The 19,959-nt window shown below is 46.6% G+C and overlaps 1 protein-coding gene across 1 annotated transcript in view; it reads left to right on the forward strand.

The window, feature by feature from the left end:
- The window catches only part of FASN (fatty acid synthase), a 230,353-nt gene that overhangs the window by 134,257 nt on the left and 76,137 nt on the right, over window positions 1-19,959 (forward strand). Inside the window, 3 exon segments of the mRNA XM_084646886.1 lie at window positions 15,788-15,795; window positions 15,799-15,928; window positions 16,830-16,982. Coding sequence (XP_084503012.1) covers window positions 15,788-15,795; window positions 15,799-15,928; window positions 16,830-16,982 — 291 coding nt within the window.

Consider the following 19,959-nt stretch of genomic DNA (forward strand, 5'->3'; position numbering starts at 1 on the left):
TGATATTAAGAGAACCCTAGCCTACTATCCAAACAAGACTAACATTTCACAAGTCCTCCACTCTTTTATTTCTTATGTGATAAGATCATAAAGGTCAGGCTGTCTCTTCACAAATGTTATCTAGGTGGATTAGAAAATTTATAGAGGAGCATTATAAACTAAGATCTATTTCTGCTCCGTTGGGATTAATTTCACACTCTACTAGAGCAATGTCTCTCTCCACTGCGTACCTGAGGCCTTGTCTACACTACCACTGAAGTCAACATAATTACATCACTCAGGTGTGTAAAAAAAACCACCCCCTGAACAACATAACTTACACTGACTTAATACAGTGTCTACACTGCACTTTGTCAGCAGGAGACACTCTCCTGTCAACATAGCTTCCGCTTCTCATTGAGGTGGATTAATTACGTCGATGGGAGAGCGCTCTTCCATCGACTCATCGCATCTTCACCAGACCTGCTAAATCGATGCTTCTGTGTGAATTGCATTGGCACTGATTTAGCGCTGTAGTGAAGACAAGCCCTTACATATACAGAGATCTTTGGGTCTGCTCTAGGTGCTCTGTACATACATTTACAAGATATGCAAAATTTAGAATAATAAAATCATAGGGTTAGATGGGACCGCACGGGTCATCTAGTCCTACCCCCTGCCAAGATGCAGGATTTGTTGTGTCTAAACCATCCAAGGCAGATGGCTATCCAGCCTCCTTTTGACAATCTCCAGTGAAGGAGCTTTCACAACCTCGCTTGGCAGACTGCTCCATTGTCCTACTGTTCATACAGTTAGGAAGTTTTTCCTGAGATTTAACCTAAATCTGTTATGCTTTAATTTGAACCCACTGCCTCTTGTCCTGCCTTTCATGGCAAAAGATAACAACTTTTCTCCATCTTTTTTATGGCAGCCTTTCAAATATCTGAAGACAGTTTATCATATCCCCCCTTTTCTGAACTAAACATAGCCAGTTCCTTCAGCCTTTGCTCATATGGGTTGCATTCCATCACTTTGATCATCTTTGTTGCTCGTCTCTGGATCCTTTCCAGTTTCTCTACATCCTTTCTATACACTGGTGACCAAAATTGGACAATTCTCCAGCTGAGGCCTAACCAGCGCCGAATAGAGCAGTACTATCACCTCCCATGACTTTTATGCTATGCCTCTGTTAATGCAACCTAAAATTGCATTTTCTTTCTTTTTCTTTTTTTTGCAACAGTATCGCATTGCTGACTCATGTTGAGGTGGTGATCCACAACAACCAGGGCTGTCCTTACCCATACGCAAAATACACCACGTTGCCCCAAATTTCCTGGTGCCCTACACAGCAGCATGCTGCTCCAGCAGCCAGCCCAATCCCCTGAAAACTGCCCCCTCTCCCGTCCCCACTCCACCCCTTCCCCATAGCCCCTGTTCTGCCCCTGCCTTACCTCTTCCCACCCCAGCCGCGCTGCCGGTGAGTACTGGGGGACAGTTCCCCCCGCCTCCCAAGGCCGTGAGCCAGGGGAGCAGAGCGGAGCAGTCTGGGGCCAGGTTACTTCACTTCCCGCCACCCCGTGAGTGCAGGGTTGGGCCTGCCCTGCAGTCACTGGGCAGCAGGAAATGGAACAACCTGGCCCCAATCCGCTCCGCTGGCTCGTGCTGGGGGGTGGTTTTCCCCCTACCCCCCAAGCCTGCTCCTGCCCCCCACAGACCTTAGGCATAGTCCCCCCACCCCGCCCGCCCCCCGTGGGGGGACTTCGTAGGGCACCACAATGTCTAGGGATGGCCCTCACTGACAACTCCCAGATCTTTCTCAGCAGTGCTGCTGCCAAGACAGTTATCCCCCATTCTATATTTGTGCATTTGTTTTTTCTTCCCTAAGTATAACACCTTACATTTGTCTTTTCTGAATTTCATTTTGTTGGCTATGGCCAAGTCCCACCAATTTATCAAGATCCCTCTGAATTTTAGCTCTATCCTCCACAAACTTTTGGCAGCCCTCCTAGCTTTGTGTCACCCGCGAATTTGATCAGTATGCTCTCTATTCCTACATCCAGGTCATTAATAAAGATGTTAAACAAAACTGGACCCAGAACAGATCCCTGTGGAACCCCACTTGAGACCTCCCTCCACTCTGACATAATTCCATTAATAGTTACCCTTTGTTTTTGGTTGTTTTAACCAATTATGTATCCCCTTAATGGTAGTTCCACTGAGCCCGCATTTCTTCAGCTTACTTATGAGAATGTCATGTGGGACCTTGTGTCCAGAGCTGACGCACAATTGATAGGGCAGTACTACAATCCTTATTCTGTTGCTGGAGCACTGTTTGCCAATCTGTCCCATGAGTGGGAATATCCAGAAGGCACTTGAAGATTAAATAAAGATTCCTTACTTGCAACTGGAATTCTTTAAGGTGGACTCTGCATACTCACATTTCCTTGTGCACTTTTTCCTTTTCCTAGGAGTCTTACTGAAATCTTTAATTGCGGTGGTGGAAGGAACTGAGGCAATGGATGGTGCTTAAGGCCCTTTTTGTACTTTCAATAGTGCCAACTCTTGTGACTTTTTTTTTTAAGCAAATGATGGGATTTTGTTTGGGTTGGAACTCTGTCTCATGATGACAAACTCCAGCCAATTTGAACCCTGCCTGGGGGGAAAACCCCCTCTGATTGGCTGCCTGCCTCACTTGCCTCTCCCCTGGGGCAAAGCAACCACTCAGAGCTGCTGCAGAAAGAGCTCTCTCCCCTTCCACATCCCCTCAACAATCTAAAGCCATTCTTCTCACAGGAGGGGAGGGTGAAGAGGGAGCAGAGCTCTGCTCCCTCTTCCCCATCCCCTCTCCCTCCATGCAACACCAGGCCTGGGAAGGGGGAATGAAGAGCCCCTGGAAAGCAGGAGAAAGGGAAAGCAGGAGAAGGGACCCTTGGTACAGCCTCTGCCAGGCCTGGTGGCGCTCCAGGAGTAGTAGTGGTGAGATTAGGAATGCTGAACTATTGAGGGACTCACTGGGTAGATGTGAGGGCCAGGGCCAGGGCCAGGCAGAAGAACTAATGTAGAGACTGGGGTAACAGAATTGAGTTGTTTCAGAGTGGCAGCCGTGTTAGTCTGTATTTGCAAAAAGAAAAGGAGTACTTGTGGCACCTTAGAGACTAACCAATTTATTTGAGCATCCGATGAAGTGAGCTGCAACTCACGAAAGCTTATGCTCAAATAAATTGGTTAGTCTCTAAGGTGCCACAAGTACTCCTTTTCTTTTTGAGAATTGAGTTGGAGGCTGGGGGGCAGAATTAATTGGTGGAAGGGGATGTGCAAATGTGGGGGATGAGAGCTCATGCAGTATGGTCCAAAATCACCTGATGCTAATTCTCTCTCACACACACAGGCGTTGGCCAGGGGGCATTCAAAAATCCAAAACACCAATATTTTTAAAATCGTGAATTTGGGGACTCTGATGTTATTTTTGATGTCTTGAGGTTGGTAATCTGTGATGCTCAGGAAGTCTGAGGAGATGGATAGGAGTGGCCTGTGACCACTCTAAGGGGGACTGCTAGGAGACAGTATACCCTCTGAATTGCACTGGTAGTGTGTCCCATGATCATGAATATGCAGAATCCATCTAAAAAAATTCTGGTTACAAGTAACCTTCATTTTCAGAGTTTGAAGCTAGGGAAGGAGTTATAGTGGGAGCCCTAAGGCCCTAGACCCAGAGACACCTGGGCTCCCTCAGTCCCTCTGCTGTGCTCCCTGACTCCCTTTGGATCAAGAGTTAGGAGCAGGTTGGAAGGAAGCAGGTGGCTGGGGGAGTTACAGCCTATGTTGGTTTTGGGAGAGGTGGAAGGAGGGGGAGGCACCTGGAAGGGAATGAGACTTCAATCTGGCCCAGGGCTCCAAAGGAGCACCTGCTTGCAGCGGGCACCGCCAGGTGTTTATGGGATCCAGGTTGCCCAAGGTAGCAGGCGCTCACTGGCTCTTAATGCTAACAGACGATCAAAAGGAAGCAAGAATTAACAAGCTCCTAGCCATGACACAGGGCTCAGTGAGAGCGAAAGTAGCTCGTCTCACCAGCCTCGTCCCTGCAGGGAGGAGAAGAAGGATGATCATTTTCAAGGAGTAACAGGCACTCTGGGCTCTGCTGCGTGGGGGCTTTAGGTCTCTCTCTAACTCCACTTTTCTCCCCATGGGGAGTACTGATCAGAGCCTTTCCTGGCTGTATACTGGGGCGAGGGGGGCGACGCCATCCCTGGCGCATGTTTCACCGCCCCAGTGCCTGTTTTCAGGTTTGAACTGTAATAACCTCCAGCGATCACACTCTGCGAGGTGAATGACCTGAAATAAGCCGCAATTCACAAGCGCTTCTTGCATCACAAGCGGCTTCATTTCCTAAACAGAGCCGTCCCCTCCGTGCATCACCACATCACCCTATCGCCTAGCAACGCCCCACAGGCCCAGGCACCGCAGGCGGCACCGTTCCCGCCCCCGCAGGGGAGGTCGCGGCCGGCGACTTCGCCCCCGAAACAGCCGCCCTCTACTTTGCAAATGGCAGAGGCCCGTGGCGGGAGAGCTCCCCCGGCCCGCCGGCGGCTGCTGCCCCGGCCCGCCTCCCCCACAGCCGCGGGGTGCCCAGCCCGGCCGGCCCCGCGGGGGCCCCGCGCGTAGAAAGCACCAGCCCCGCCCCGTGTGTGCGCGCGACAGGGGGCAGACGCTGGGGGCGCCTTTCCCCGCGCTCGCTCCGGGCTCCTGCGGCCCCACACCGTGCCGGCTGCAGCCCCTGCGGCCGGCGGGGTGCGGGGGTCTCGGAGCAGCCTGGCCGGGGGGCCGCCTGGCCTGGCCTGGCCTGGCCCCGCTCCCCTACGCGGCGCGTAGCGCGGGGAGGGAGCAGCCGGGACGGGTTCGTGAAAACCCTCCCGTGCCAATGCGGGTCCGCGGCGGCCTCCTCGCCGGGCCGTGGCCGAGCCCTTCACCCGCGGGGGCGGGGCGGGGCGGGGCGGGGGCCGCAGAACAGCCCCCGGGAGCTCGGCGCCTCGGCTTCAGCCCTGTCCCGGCGGCCTGAGGGGAGGTTCCGCTGGGCGGCGCGGGGCCGCCCCCTTTGGAGAGGCTCCTGCGGGCAGGGCTGGCATCGCCCCAGAGCCGGCTCTCGGCGCCCAGCCCCGGCTCTCATTGGACTGCGCCGCGGAGCGAAGCTGTCAGCCCATGTGGCGTGGCCGCCGGAGGTGGCGGCTGCTTAAATAGCGCTGGGAGCCGCTGGGAGGCAGCGACACGAGCACGGAGCAGGCCGGTGCGACAGCCCCGCGTCCCGGCGCCGCCCGCCCGCAGCCCGCGTGCCGCAGCCCGCCGCCCGCGTGCCGCAGCCCACCCCCCGCACAGCCGCTGAGCAGGGCTCCGGCGGCCCCCTCGAGACACGGGCCGGCTCCGCGGCAGTGCGCGCTCCGAGGCCGGGCTCCAGCCGCTCTGCCCCGCGCGGGCCCTTCGGTCACCGGCGCCGGGAGCCAGGTAGCCGCAGCGGGGTGTCGGGGTCTGGGACGGGGCCGCGTTGGGCCAGCGACCGCGCTGCCTCGGGGGAGAGGACGGGCGAAAGCGCCAGGAGCCCGCGGCTGGAGTGGAAGCGGCCGCCGGGCTCTCTCCGAGCATCGGGGCTCGGGCTGCCCGGACCAGCGAGGGGGCCAGCGCGCCTGAGCCGCCCCTTCCTCGCCCCTGCGGACAAGGGGATCCCGCCGCCGCCTCTCGGCGGGTTTGTGGCGGGGCCCGTCCCCTCGTTGGGCTCGGCTCCATCTTGCACCACTGATGACGGGGGAGTCTGTGTTAGAGGCATCAAATGCAGTTATCAGTATATTTAGTGTGTGGCTGTGTTCCTCCGTAAGCGTTCCCCAGACCCTTTCGGTAAATAGGATTGTACAAATAGGCGGCTAAACTATTCTTGTCTGAACATAAATTGGAATTTGCCAGCTGTAGATGCCGGTGAAAGCTTTGACTGTAACACGGATCTGATCTCAATCTATAGAGAGAGGCGGTGAAGCGCTGGAGTAGTCCTCTTCGGAGAGTCAGTGGTCATCTTAGAGATAATGTTCTGAATAAACACTGCACTGCCTCCTGCAGTATCCGTCCCTTTCCCCTCCCACATTAGTTGACTATTCATAGCTAGCTGAGAAGCTTTTACTTATTGAAATGTTCGTACAGTAATACAGTTTAATTTTGTTTAAAGATTTCAAAAAACGTGAAGTAAAATTAAGTGATTAGGTGCATTTGATTATCTATATTCGAAGTGAAGCTTGCTTCAGAGCTTTGATTTTGGAGCTATTCATCAAACGTGAGGTAGCAGCGGGGAAGAGGGGAGATGGAGGCTGAGCCCTTGCTGCATTGTGAATGTTCTGCATCCAGCCATTTTGATATCGGGCAGTGAAGACAGTTACACACGGTAAAGCCTGTTTCACAAGCAGATGCAGAGAGGGAAAACATTTTTTTTTTCTTTTTCTCCTTAGCTTTCTCACCCTCGAATAATTAACACCTGTACATGTATTAATACATGCAAAGGGGACTAAGAACAATATATAAATAACATTGATTAAAACAAAAAGAAAAGGAGGACTTGTGGCACCTTAGAGACTAACACATTTATTTGAGCATAAGCTGAATGCATCCGATGAAGTGAGCTGTAGCTCATGAAAGCTTATGCTCAAATAAATGTTAGTCTCTAAGGTGCCACAAGTACTCCTTTTTCTTTTTGCGGATACAGACTAACACGGCTGCTACTCTGAAACCAACCTTTGATTAAAACATACTCCCTGGCATATCCTTTGTGGCACTTCAGAGATTTTATTCATTTGGACATTGGAACTGAAATATTTAATTTCTTTTCCGATAGCCAGTAACTACAGAGAAATTTACTTAAAGTTTAGATCAATTTTTTTCCTTTCCATGTGTACTTTTGTGTGGTCTGAAAGTATAGTCTGTCATCTGCCCCACCTAATGGAGTCTTACACCCATCCCCTTTACCCCCCCCCGTAGTTATGTAATTTAGTAGTACTAATTTAGTAGTTATGTAATTCTAGCTATTTAAAACTAGCTGCATGCATGGATAATACTAAAAACAGGAAGAAGATAGGCTTTTTATTGGTGGTTTTAAAGTACCAGAGGTAGGAGTTACGGAAGCCTTAAAGCCAAGAAATTTAGGGACTCCTAGATATCACAAGGTAACTTCTGATGTTTGAGATATTATATTATAGTAGGCAGAAGGTCCCTAAAACTCAGCCCGTTTTGTTAATTCAGCCATAACCATTAGCAGATGTATTGGTTCGTCTCTCTTTATTCTAAGAATAGTAATGTTGTAAGCAAACCCCTGAGCTGGGTTTACAGAGATCCAGTCAGGTCTTCAGCCTCTCCTTGGAGTTCTAAACTTCTTGGGATATACTGAAAACTAGCAACGCTTCTTCAAGGGCTTCAGGAAATGAGACTATCTTACATGAAAGTCAGTGTCCCCAGTAAAGGATTCTGAAAACTCCCACCAAGGGTCGATTTAGCTGAAGGATGTGAGATGATGGCCTCACCTGGGAGGTAAGTGTGCAGGTACACGTTTAAAATGATGTTTATACAGTGCAATGTTTTTGGGAATTAAATCTGGACGAATTTAGGGAAGCTAGCAGCACTTCCTGATAATCTAGGCATTTACAACACTATAATCATAATGCAGACTCAAAAGCCAGTAGTGAGTATATCCATTCATGATAAAAACACTCAAAATAACAGGTTTCAGAGTAGCAGCCGCCATGTTAGCCTGTATCCGCAAAAAGAAAAGGAGTACTTGTGGCACCTTAGAGACTAACACATTTATTTGAGCATAAGCTTTCGTGAGCTACAGCTCACTTCATCGGATGCATTCATCGGAAGCTCACGAAAGCTTATGCTCAAATAAATGTGTTAGTCTCTAAGGTGCCACAAGTACTCCTTTTTCTTTTTACACTCAGAATAGTTTTTGTTTTGTTTTTTTTTCTTTTAAGATATGGAAGCACCGTGTAGTTTTTTCCATGTTTTATCAAGCAATTGTGAAGGCATCCTTCCTAAGAAAAGGAACAAATCCAGTCTCTCAACAGAGACGATAAAAATTCTGTGCAGTATTAGATTTAGCAATAACAAATCCAGTTTAACAGTGGCTGAGAAACTGAACACTAGCTAAAATAGCCCAAATACAAGTACACCTTGATTTTTAGTTTTGCTGTCTTTTACAAAGATCTTTAAGAGGTAGGCTTTTTTTAAAAAAAAAAAAACTTTTCTACAATTGAAGTTCTAGGGAAATAAATTTTAGAAATGGGATCATATATTTATTTAAAATCAAATATTGGAAAATCTGGGTTTGCATGTAGTAAAACTTGGAAGTAAAAGCAAATCTTTTGCTAATATCCCTAATGAAGTAAACTTTGGCAAAGTCACAGAGAAAATGCCACTTGTATATAGGAACCAATTCTCTACAGATTCCTATGGGAACTCCCATTGCTGCCAGTGCACCTGCCACTGATGGAATGGGAAATAGAGGAATTCATCTAGTTTTTATGTCTTTGGAGTTACACAAACTTGGCTATGAAAAGGATTATTTGTAAGGCCCTGCTCCTGCAACTGGTTCATGCAGGAGCATCCTCACTGAAGATAATGGAACTCCAATTTGGTGCAGGGGTCTGTGAGTCAATGGCAGGATCAGGGTCTTAATTTTGATGGGCTTGATCCATATAATCAGACCATAGATTACAGCTACTTTGACAGATCCCATTTTGAATGTGTATAAAAGATAGTGCATCAGGCAGAACAAGGGATTTCTGCAGTGGATTCTGTGTGCTTCCCCAGGAGACTAGCTCTGCAAGGAGTATCCCATCAAGTTTGGAAGGCCATTGAAATGCCATCTGGAGGCTTTGTAGGGGCTTCCCTCTCCCTTCACTGTACCCAAGAGGGATAATAGAACCATTAAATGAGGGTTTCCCACTGTAGCTGTATGCGGAGTGGGGAGAGCTCAGGCATCCAAGTAAGGGCTTTCTTTCACTTCCTTAAATAGCATAATAAGCTCAGTGGTCATACAAATGCATAATGCATTCTTGTAGAGAGAAACAGATTAAATGGGACTAGTGAAAAATAGACACACAGGTGCTAAACATGGAGCAAAGTAATGATTAACATTTAGTGATGAATTGGGAAGAGGTGCTAAGTGAGAGAAGTTCTTATAAGGGTCTGTTCTAGAACCAGAAGAGCTTGGTATCTTCATTTGTAACTGAGCATGTTAGTAATACTTGGCCAGTACGAAACTAGCAGGGATCAAATACATGGAGAACAAGATTAAAATATAGTATGAACTTGATATATTTGAGAAAAGGACTGAAATCAATAAAACTGTATAGAGGTTAATATGGGAAGCAAATAACCAAAGTACAAATATGAAATGATAAAATAGTGTGTACTAGTCAGTAATACCAAGAAAAAATGGTTGGTTATTATGGATGACAAGCTGAATGAGTCAGCAATACAACACTGATGCAAAAAAAATTGCGTAAATCAAGTGAGATGGTAATTCTCATCAGTGGTGAGGCTTCTATTGGACAACTGTTCAGATGAGAGTAGTGCTTTTCTAAAAATAACAGGCTGTTTGAGAAGAGTTTAGAGTAACAATGTCAGGGTCAGAGTAAAGTATGCCAAAATGTCAAAGATTGACAAAGTATGTTACGCTCACGTCTTCTAGACACCTCTTCATTGGAACAAAAGGACTGAACAAAAAGTCATAGATTTAAGATGGAAGGCGGGGAAATCAGACCCTCAATTAGACCCATCAAGATGGCATTAACAAACCTGAGAAACTGCCTAATCGTATTTGTCACCCTTGTTCTTCCCTCATCTTTCCATATTTAATTTGTTGTCTTCACTTATTATGTTTAATCTAAAGGTAAGTACAGCACTGAGGTGGGGGGAATGCACGAGGTATTCCCCCCCTATTTTACTATCCTTTGTGTCCCTTAATGTAGCTGTAGAACTAATGCATTCTCATTCCTGGCCTCTGCCCCACTCTAAACTTTTTAAATGTGGATGCACCACTTTATCCAAATTAGACTGCAAATGCTTTGGGGCAACTTGTTGTGTAAATTGCCATACATAACTATGGTGCTGTATTAATAATGTTGGGAAACTTTTCAGAACAGTAGAGTGATGGAACAAGGTGCCAAGGAAGGTTCAGAATGAGTCGTAACTGGATATAGAGGGGCATCCAAGCTAGCCTTGACTATTGGGGATGCTTTAGAGTTAATGAGATCCTTTCCAAAGCAAAATATTCTGACTCTGCATCTTGAGGAGGCTCACTTAGTTGTCTCTTCTGGGTTTGTTTGTCTTTCTGGTATGGGCCTCTTCCTTTCACCTTGTCTATCTGTGCTATAGAGTATTCAGAGAGGGATTTCCCAACCTTAAGCAGATGCTGCTCACTCTGTTGCTGGGGAAACTCAGCATTGGCTTCTCTTTCACTCATTTGGGTTTTCTGTGATTTCCAGTCCACCAGCACTGCTGATTTCTTGTCTTCTCTCAGATCTCTCCTCCTTGTCCTGTCTTCCATTGAGATGGTTGTTGATTTTTCTCCATGGTTCACTCTGCTCCACATTTAATTCTTTCCCCCCATTCTTCCATTGCATTGTCCACCCTGCCATCCCTTAGCCTTTACTTATCACTAACATCCACTTCCTCTGCTCCTACTCTTGCACTGCAAATAGTCTCTGGTGGAAACCCTGTGACCAGCCGACTTCCTCCACAACCAGTCTGTTCTTTCCTCCTTCAGTTCTGCCATCTTCTGAGCTAAAGAGCTCTACTTCTCCAATGTAATTGAATCCTATGCCTTTGATCCCAGCTGCTCTTTTGCCTCCTAACACTCCTCAAACCCTTCCTACCTCTTGCCTCCACTTCTCACTCTGCATGGAATCTCACTGGCTGCCTCCAAGCAAAGATTGACAAAATACAGTGGTGCTTCCCCCTCCCTACCTACAAATCTCTTCCCCCTCCCCCTTCACAAGTGCAGAAGTTTTTCCTCTGCTCTCCTCATCTAACTCCTCCACTTGCCCTAGTGACCCCATATTTTGACCTCCATCATGCCCACTGTCCTCTGGCTCTCTCCCCTCACAATACAAACATGCTCTACTCTCTCTCCCATCTTAAAAAAAAACTAACCCTTGACCCTATTTTCCTCTTTAACTACCACTCCTTCTCCCTTTCATCTCTAACTTCATTGAACCTTCTCTCTGCAGTGCTGCTCCTCCAGTTCCATCCTAAACTATCTACAATCCAGCTTCCGCCCCTTGCACACCACTGAAACTGCTCTTGCCAAAATCTCTAATGATCTCTTTCTAGACAAAGCTCAGAACCACTACTCCATCCTCATCCTCCTTGATCTGTCAGCCACTTTTGATACAATCCATCACACTCTTCTTATTGAAATCTTGTCCTCTCTTGGCTTCTACAACTCTGTTCTCTCCTGGTTCGCCTAGTACCCCTCTCTAATCACTCCTTTGGAGGATTCTCCTAATCCCTCCTCTTCGCTCCACAACTTTCTGTGGGGGTTACACAGGGCTCTGTCCTTTGTCTCCTTTTTGCTCCCTCTACACCTTGGTCTGGGTAACCTCATCCACAGATTCAACTAGCAACTCTGTTCAGACAGTTTGCAAATCTAGCTCTCTACTCCATACTTGTCTCCTTCTGACTAAATTAAAATTTTGACCTGTCTCTCTGATATCTCCTCATGCATGTCTAGCTGACAGGTCAGTCTCAACGTGGCCAAAACAGGGGTCTAGAGGCCTCCCCCTCCTTTTTCAATCACTGGACAACACCACCATCTGGCCTGTCCCTTCTGGCCCATAATCTGGGTGTCCTCTTTGACTCAGAGCTCTTTCTAGGTTCTCACATCCAGACTGTTTCCAAAGCTTGAAGCTTTCTGTGTAACATCTAAGATATGGCCTTTCCTACTGCAACATCCTTCTCTCTGACCTTGACAAATGCAATTTTGTCCCGCGCATATCCATTCATAATGCTACTACAAAGATTTGACCATGTCTCTTTGCATCCCCATGCTCTCCTCTGTTGCATCAAACATAAGCTGCTTGTCTTCATGTTCAAGGCCCTTCATGGCCTAGCCCTGCCTATCATTTCATTCACTATTGAGATGTCATCTCTTGCCTCCAATGGGTCAGGGATGCCAGCCAGCTTTTGTGACTGGTTAAATTTTCAAACAAACCCCTTTTGTGCTTTCTCTCTCAGTGCCACTCATGCCTAGGAGGAGCTCTCTGTCAGTGTTTCCAAAGTTACTTTATCCTCCTGAAAAGTCTTTTTCCTTGATGCCAATGAAAAAATGGATGATGTTGATTGGGCTGCTAATGGCTGAGACCACTAGATCTATCACACTGAGTGTCCTTTTTTTGGTACTTCCCTGTCTATCTGTAGTTTCTTGTGTTTATACTTAAGTTCATAGAATCATAGAATATCAGGGTTGGAAGGGACCCCTGAAGGTCATCTAGTCCAACCCCCTGCTCGAAGCAGGACCAATTCCCAGTTAAATCATCCCAGCCAGGGCTTTGTCAAGCCTGACCTTAAAAACCTCTAAGGAAGGAGATTCTACCACCTCCCTAGGTAACGCATTCCAGTGTTTCACCACCCTCTTAGTGAAAAAGTTTTTCCGAATATCCAATCTAAACCTCCCCCAAGTTGTAAACTCTCTGGGGAAGGGTCGGTCTCTTTGTTCTGTGTTTGTACGGTGCCTACCACAGTGGGGTCCTCGTCCTTGACTAGAGCTTTTAAGCACTGTGGTAATACAAATAATAAAACTGACTTGCTAGGTTTTGTGAATGGAAATAATGAAAAATCTCTTGTTGAACTTAATTCGTTGGCATATTGTCACTGGCTTTTCTCATAAAGGGCATGATACAATGCCTATTGAAGTGGGAATCCCAACTCCCTCATTACATGATCAATTAATTTGTAGTAGTGTGTTCCAGGGAAGCAGTGGAATTTCCGTTGACCGAGGCATTTTACAGTAGGCTGGAAAGTTGAAAATGTCCGGTTAGGAGCAATTCTGGTTTTTCTCCCAGAGGGGTTGGACTTGATAAGCTAATAAGCCAGTTCCATTTCTGTGGGTAAGATCTGTGCTTTGGTTACACAAATATAAGTCTGGAGTAACTTTACTGACCTCTGTGGAGTTACTGCTGACTTATGCTCATGTAAATGAGATCTGAATATGTCCGTGTGATGATGTTTGTGTGTTTGGCCAGGCATCATCAAAAACCCTGCAACCAAGAGGGCTGAGCTTTTTGTAGGAGATTAATGCTCTCTGCATCTGCTGATCAATTCCAGGATCTGCTCTAAAATAGTGTACCTATCTACAAGATTGCTTCCAGTTATTTGGAAAGTGCGGTTCTGTCTGGGCAACAGAATAAAGTGCCTGGAGAGAAGAGAAACCCATTTGAATGGCTTTGCTCAGAAGCATCAATTTCACAAAACCAGTTTGCTTAGAGGTGTCTATTTTGTAAGAGTTTCTGAAATAGTTGGCAAAGGTGTCCAAAAAATTCTGAATCAAAGGCCTTTCTGAGCTGTGTTCATATATATACCATCTTTCTGTCAATGAGGAGAAAGCGTCATCAGCAAAACCAGAATTCTCTGCTTTTTTCATAGAGAACTTCTTGGATTTCAGTCTTATTTAAAATAAGAAAACAACTCCAGGTGCAATAATAATAGGCAAGTGCAAGTGAACAAAAATGACTTTTGCCATACTGGGCAACTATTGGCACTATAACCATGGGAAGGGTGATCATCCCCTTGAGATTCAAGGTTTGGTTTTCAGTGGCCTTTGTGCTTCTAAGTCATTAGGTGTGGTGGTGTTTTTTTTGAAAATCCCACCCATTGACCCTACAGGGTATTTGTCTATAGCTATTAGTTAAATTGTTTTAAGTAGAGTTCACAGCCTTCAAGTACCTAATCTCCTGAATCCGTCTATTCCCTTAACTTCAAGGCTGACCATCCTTTCTGTCTATTAGAAGCTGTCCGGGGTGGGGGGGGGAAGCTCCTCCTTCTCTAATTTCATGTTACTACTTCAGATCAGCCTGCTAACTCCCTGTTTCTGGAGATGGGTTTTGAGCCCATTACCTAGTTATTATAGAATCATAGAATATCAGGGTTGGAAGGGACCCCAGAAGGTCATCTAGTCCAACCCCCTGCTCGAAGCAGGACCAATTCCCAGTTAAATCATCCCAGCCAGGGCTTTGTCAAGCCTGACCTTAAAAACCTCTAAGGAAGGAGATTCTACCACCTCCCTAGGTAACGCATTCCAGTGTTTCACCACCCTCTTAGTGAAAAAGTTTTTCCTAATATCCAATCTAAACCTCCCCCACTGCAACTTGAGACCATTACTCCTCGTTCTGTCATCTGCTACCATTGAGAACAGTCTAGAGCCATCCTCTTTGGAACCCCCTTTCAGGTAGTTGAAAGCAGCTATCAAATCCCCCCTCATTCTTCTCTTCTGCAGGCTAAACAATCCCAGCTCCCTCAGCCTCTCCTCATAAGTCATGTGTTCCAGTCCCCTAATCATTTTTGTTGCCCTTCGCTGGACTCTCTCCAATTTCTCCACATCCTTCTTGACGTGTGGGGCCCAAAACTGGACACAGTACTCCAGATGAGGCCTCACCAATGTCGAATAGAGGGGAACGATCACGTCCCTCGATCTGCTCGCTATGCCCCTACTTATACATCCCAAAATGCCATTGGCCTTCTTGGCAACAAGGGCACACTGCTGACTCATATCCAGCTTCTCGTCCACTGTCACCCCTAGGTCCTTTTCCACAGAACTGCTGCCTAGCCATTCGGTCCCTAGTCTGTAGCTCTGCATTGGGTTCTTCCGTCCTAAGTGCAGGACCCTGCACTTATCCTTATTGAACCTCATCAGATTTCTTTTGGCCCAATCCTCCAATTTGTCTAGGTCCTTCTGTATCCTATCCCTCCCCTCCAGCGTATCTACCACACCTCCCAGTTTAGTATCATCCGCAAATTTGCTGAGAGTGCAATCCACACCATCCTCCAGATCATTTATGAAGATATTGAACAAAACCAGCCCCAGGACCGACCCTTGGGGCACTCCACTTGATACCGGCTGCCAACTAGACATGGAGCCATTGATCACTAAATAATAGTGCATTGACAGTTTTTAACATATAATTGCACCTAAAAACCTATATTGACTGTGTCAAATACGCAGTCGGATTCCTCAGTATGATCTGTGTAGAAATACTTCATTGGTGCTCCATTCAAGCACAGCAGTCAGCTTGCATGGATCACATCCCATTTCAGGATCAGGGCCGTGGATTGTAAGCTGCTTGCGGTAGGAACCGTGTCTTCGTCAGTTTGCACACCTTGAAGCATGCTGGTAGCATTCAATAAATGACTCTTCAAAAGGGAGGGGGTATTTTCCTATCCCCTGATTGTGGCCTAGGAAGTAGAGATCATCAGAGCCTCTGTGTCTGTTGGGCAGGGAGGGAGGTAATTTTTATGTATGTATTTTTTTCTTCTTTTTGCAAATCCTGCTCTTATTTGCTTGAGAGGAGTAGTGTGCCCCCCCCCTTTTTGTGTTTTGTTTTTTTTGTACCTATGGACTCCATAGACCATTCCAATGTAGGGGAGGATCTAACTTCTTACAGTGTATATTTGGGTACTGCCTCCTCCCTTCCTCAGCATGTTGGGCAACACAATGTGTTCTTTGCATAAATGTTCACTCAGCTAGTTGATTTGTGGATCTGACTTTTGTAAATTCCTTTTCCAGAGAGAAGTTAGGAGATGGAGGACGTGGTGATTGCAGGCATGGCAGGAAAGCTGCCAGAATCAGAGAACATGCAAGAGTTCTGGGAGAATTTATTCAATGGAGTGGACATGGTCACAGAAGATGATCGGAGGTGGAAGCCAGGTGAGCCCTGAGATTGTCTGCACTTGGGGTCTGAGCTCTCCAGATGAGCTCAAGTGTTCAAGGAAAAGAGCCCTCATAAGCAGGAAAACCCTGCCAGAGTTTGAGCTCATTTCTGATGTCCCTGAATTTCATGGCTTTTATCTCCTGCTTTTATAAGATTCCAACCTATATCCACTCTATTGTGGCCTGTGTCAGAGTGATAACCAAATAAACTTCATGGTGCTGCCTTACAGAAGAAAGTATTTTAGCAGTGCAGTTTCAACACTCATGCACCAGCAATGGTGTCTAGCTGCTATTAGCATCAGGCAGCAATGAGACTGACACCGCTGTTTGCTGGGTATTGGATGGGATCTCTGTGGGATTTGGGAGTAGCAAGATCACCTCAGTCTTTTGACTTATATCCTTGTTATAATGTTCTTGGCTGTCTGGTTGTCCATTGAAAACCCTTTTTCTAACTGAATGGATATGTACATGCCAGACACAACTGAAAGCTCTTGATCTGCAGATGTGGAAAGTGGCTTCTGTGTTTCTATCTGGTGATGAACTGGCACTACTCACGAGTCACAAACTGTGTTGCAAAAGCTGCTTGTTTATTTGGCAAAACTTGCCAGAGCATGAGTTTGCTTAGCAAAGCCAGAAATAGCAGCCAGTGGGGTTTAGTATGGAGACGTTTCATCAGGAACTTTACTCTTCTTACAATTATTCTTAAAAGGGTACTGAGGAGGTGGGAAAAGTAGATACCTTGTCAATCTGGTGCTGAAATGTAGAAATAGGGCATGACGTTCAGAATACCTACAACTGGCATGTGATTCCAGATTACACTTTGTCATACGATGGTCTCCTACCTAGTAAACACATTTTACATTGAAGTTGTCTTTAGTTAAATGTTTTTTCTCTTCAGGACTTTATGGGCTGCCCAGGAGAAATGGGAAACTCAAGGACATCAGCAAATTTGATGCCTCTTTTTTTGGGGTTCACCCCAAACAAGCTCACACAATGGACCCTCAGCTCCGCTTACTATTGGAAGCGTCTTATGAAGCCATTTTGGATGGAGGTAAGCAGCTGAACAACTGAATAGGTAAAACTGGATTTTAGTGTGTCTGAGATTTTGAAGAGAGTCTTGCACATGTCTAAGTAGAACTTTCATATAGAGTCTGAGAATTCTAGGGCTTTGACGGTAGAGAGAAGAGACCTGAGAACCGGTACAGGTAATACTTCAAAATTAAGTTCTCTTCCCTGGGGTCAGGTTTAGGAAATATCTCTAAAATGGATAGAAATGTCTGTCTGGGGTCCACGTGGAGCAGCTTAATGCTTCTCTAATGCTTGAATTGCCATGTTCTCTTGATCGCAGTTTGCTGAACCCTCTGCATCCAGAAAAATTTTCCCATTGCCCTACTTCCATTATATTCTGCTAAAATGGAGATAGAGTTTCTAGGGTAGCGAAGATGATTGGGGGTGGGGAAGGGAAGGAGGAATTAATATTAATCCTCATTAAAAGTTCCAAAAGAATGGCAGAATGTACAGTGATGTGTTCGTGGGTATCTGCTTAGTTCAGAGAAAATATGTGGAATTGGATTCAACTTCCAATAATTCTCTTACTCAGGAAATTAGTTCTCAAAAATTGTTGCCTTCCCTTGTTCCATCCCTGCCAGTATCTGGAACCTTTAGAAATTTTAATGATATCTATTCTTTTAAAAAAGCTTTTTCTCTAAAATTGAATGGATTTAGTGTTTTGAAAATGATTCCCAGTGTGACACAGCCAGGAACAGTCCTCGAGACACCAGAAACTTTCCACCTGTATCTGCGGATACAGACTAACACGGCTGCTACTCTGAAACCTTTCCACCTACAGCTCTTATTATTTATTTGTATTAACACTATGCCTAAGAGCTCCAATTATGGTCCAGGACCCTATTGTGCTAGGTGCTGTACAAACACAACAAAAAGATGGTCCCTGTCCAGAGAGCGGACAAGACAACAGATGGATACAGACAGACTACAGGGGAACAATGAGACATTACTGGTCGTCGTTATAGGCATTGGTCTCTGCACACCAGCAGCCCAAATGTTGTCCGTTGTAGGTTTTACAAACAAGAGAATTATAAGGAGGACAATGAGTTAGTTTTGTGGGTATTTACAGGCAGCTCCTCCCAAACATGAGTGGCAGCATGAGAGAAAGCATGAAGGTGCCTGTTTGAAAATGTAACAAGTGGGTGATTGAGGCTGGCACCATAGGCCCAGCAGAAGAGGAGTTGGCCTTTCACTGTCAAGGCCCTTCCTGGCCTCAGTATTGAAGGAGAAAAGTAGGAGAGGAGGTGAAAGAAGGCATCTGGTTGCTCCGTCAGTGCACCTCATTCTGCAGGACTCCTGGTTCTATGTTATCAAAAGGTTTTATTTCTGTTTGTTGAGTCAAGACTTGAGGATTCTGCCATGTATGTTCTGTGGCTCTCTAGAACACTTGCAGATGTCTTGTAAAATATTAACATCTTTTTAAGGCCTTAAAGATGTTTTTGTTTTTATTTTCCTTGCTAGTGATTAGGTGTCTTTCTCCCTTTTTAAAACAACTGTACTTCAGATCCCCACACGCTCTGGCCCTTTCCTTCCTTACCCTTCAACCACATACATGTTTCAGCTCTTGTTCTCTGGGACTTACTTTTAGCCTCTTTAAGCCCTGGTCTACACTAGGACTTTAGGTCGAATTTAGCAGCATTAAATCAATGTAAACCTGCACCCGTCCACACGATGAAGCCCTTTATTTCGACTTAAACGGATCTTAAAATCGATTTCCTTACTCCACCCCTGACAAGTGGATTAGCGCTTAAATCGGCCTTGCTGGCTCGAATTTGGGGTACTGTGGACACAATTGGACGGTATTGGCCTCCGGGAGATATCCCAGAGTGCTCCATTGTGACCGCTCTGGACAGCACACTCAAGTCAGATGCACGATTGTTTGCCATTGCTCTGACGCAGGGAGGGGCGACTGAGGACACGGCTTACAGGGTTGGCTTCAGGGAGCTAAAATCAACAAAGGGGGTGGCTTTACATCAAGGAGTATTTCAGGCAGGACTTCACGGAGGATTCCAATAAGAAATGGTGCACCTAAGTTACTGTTCTTATGGGAACAAGGAGGTTAGTCTGGCCTCTGATTGATACATGGCTAGATTTACCTCGCTGCACCTTCTCTGTGAGTGACTGCAGTGTGAGCTAGAAGAATGAGTCCCCTAGACAGGGGGGGGGGAAGCAAATGAGTACAAAACAAGTCTGGTCTATTTCTTGTTTTGATCCACTCCATCTATCTTTTACATCTTTGGCTGGCAGCAGACGGTGCAGAAGGACTGCATGCCATCCACATCTCATGGCTGCTTGGCAGAAGGTGGTACAGTACGACTGCTAGCAATCCGTATCGCCTGCCTGCTCACCATAAGACGGTTCAATAGGACTGACTGCAGGACTAAAGAGAATGACCTGGTCAAGTCACTCCAAATTTAGTCCCTGCGCCCATGTCTGCCCAGGTGCTCCCAGCCGACGTGGCCAGGAGCACCTCGGACACGACGAGGACGGCTACCAGTCATATTGCACTGTCTGCTGCCAGAAGGCAATGGGTTGCTGCTACTGTGTAGCAATGCCTTACTGCGTCTGCCAGCACCCAGGAGACATACGGTGACGGTTACCTGAGCGGGCTCCATGCTTGCCGTGGTATGGCGTCTGCACAGGTAATTCAGGAAAAAAGGCGCAAAACGATTGTCTGCCCTTCCTTTCACGGAGAGAGGGAGGAAGGAAAGGGGGGCCTGACGATATGTACCCAGAACCACCCGCGACAATGTTTTAGCCCCATCAGGCATTGGGATCTCAACCCAGAATTCCAATGGGCAGCGGAGACTGCGGGAACTGTGGGATAGCCACCCACAGTGCAACGCTCCGGAAGTCGACGCTAGCCTCGGTACTGTGGAAGCACTCCGCCGAGTTAATGCACTTAGAGCATTTTCTGTGGGGACACACACACTCGAATATATAAAACTGATTTCTAAAAA

Source organism: Lepidochelys olivacea (genome assembly GCF_965140295.1).
Source record: "Lepidochelys olivacea isolate rLepOli2 genome assembly, chromosome: 14".
Taxonomy (NCBI): Eukaryota; Metazoa; Chordata; order Testudines; family Cheloniidae; genus Lepidochelys; species Lepidochelys olivacea.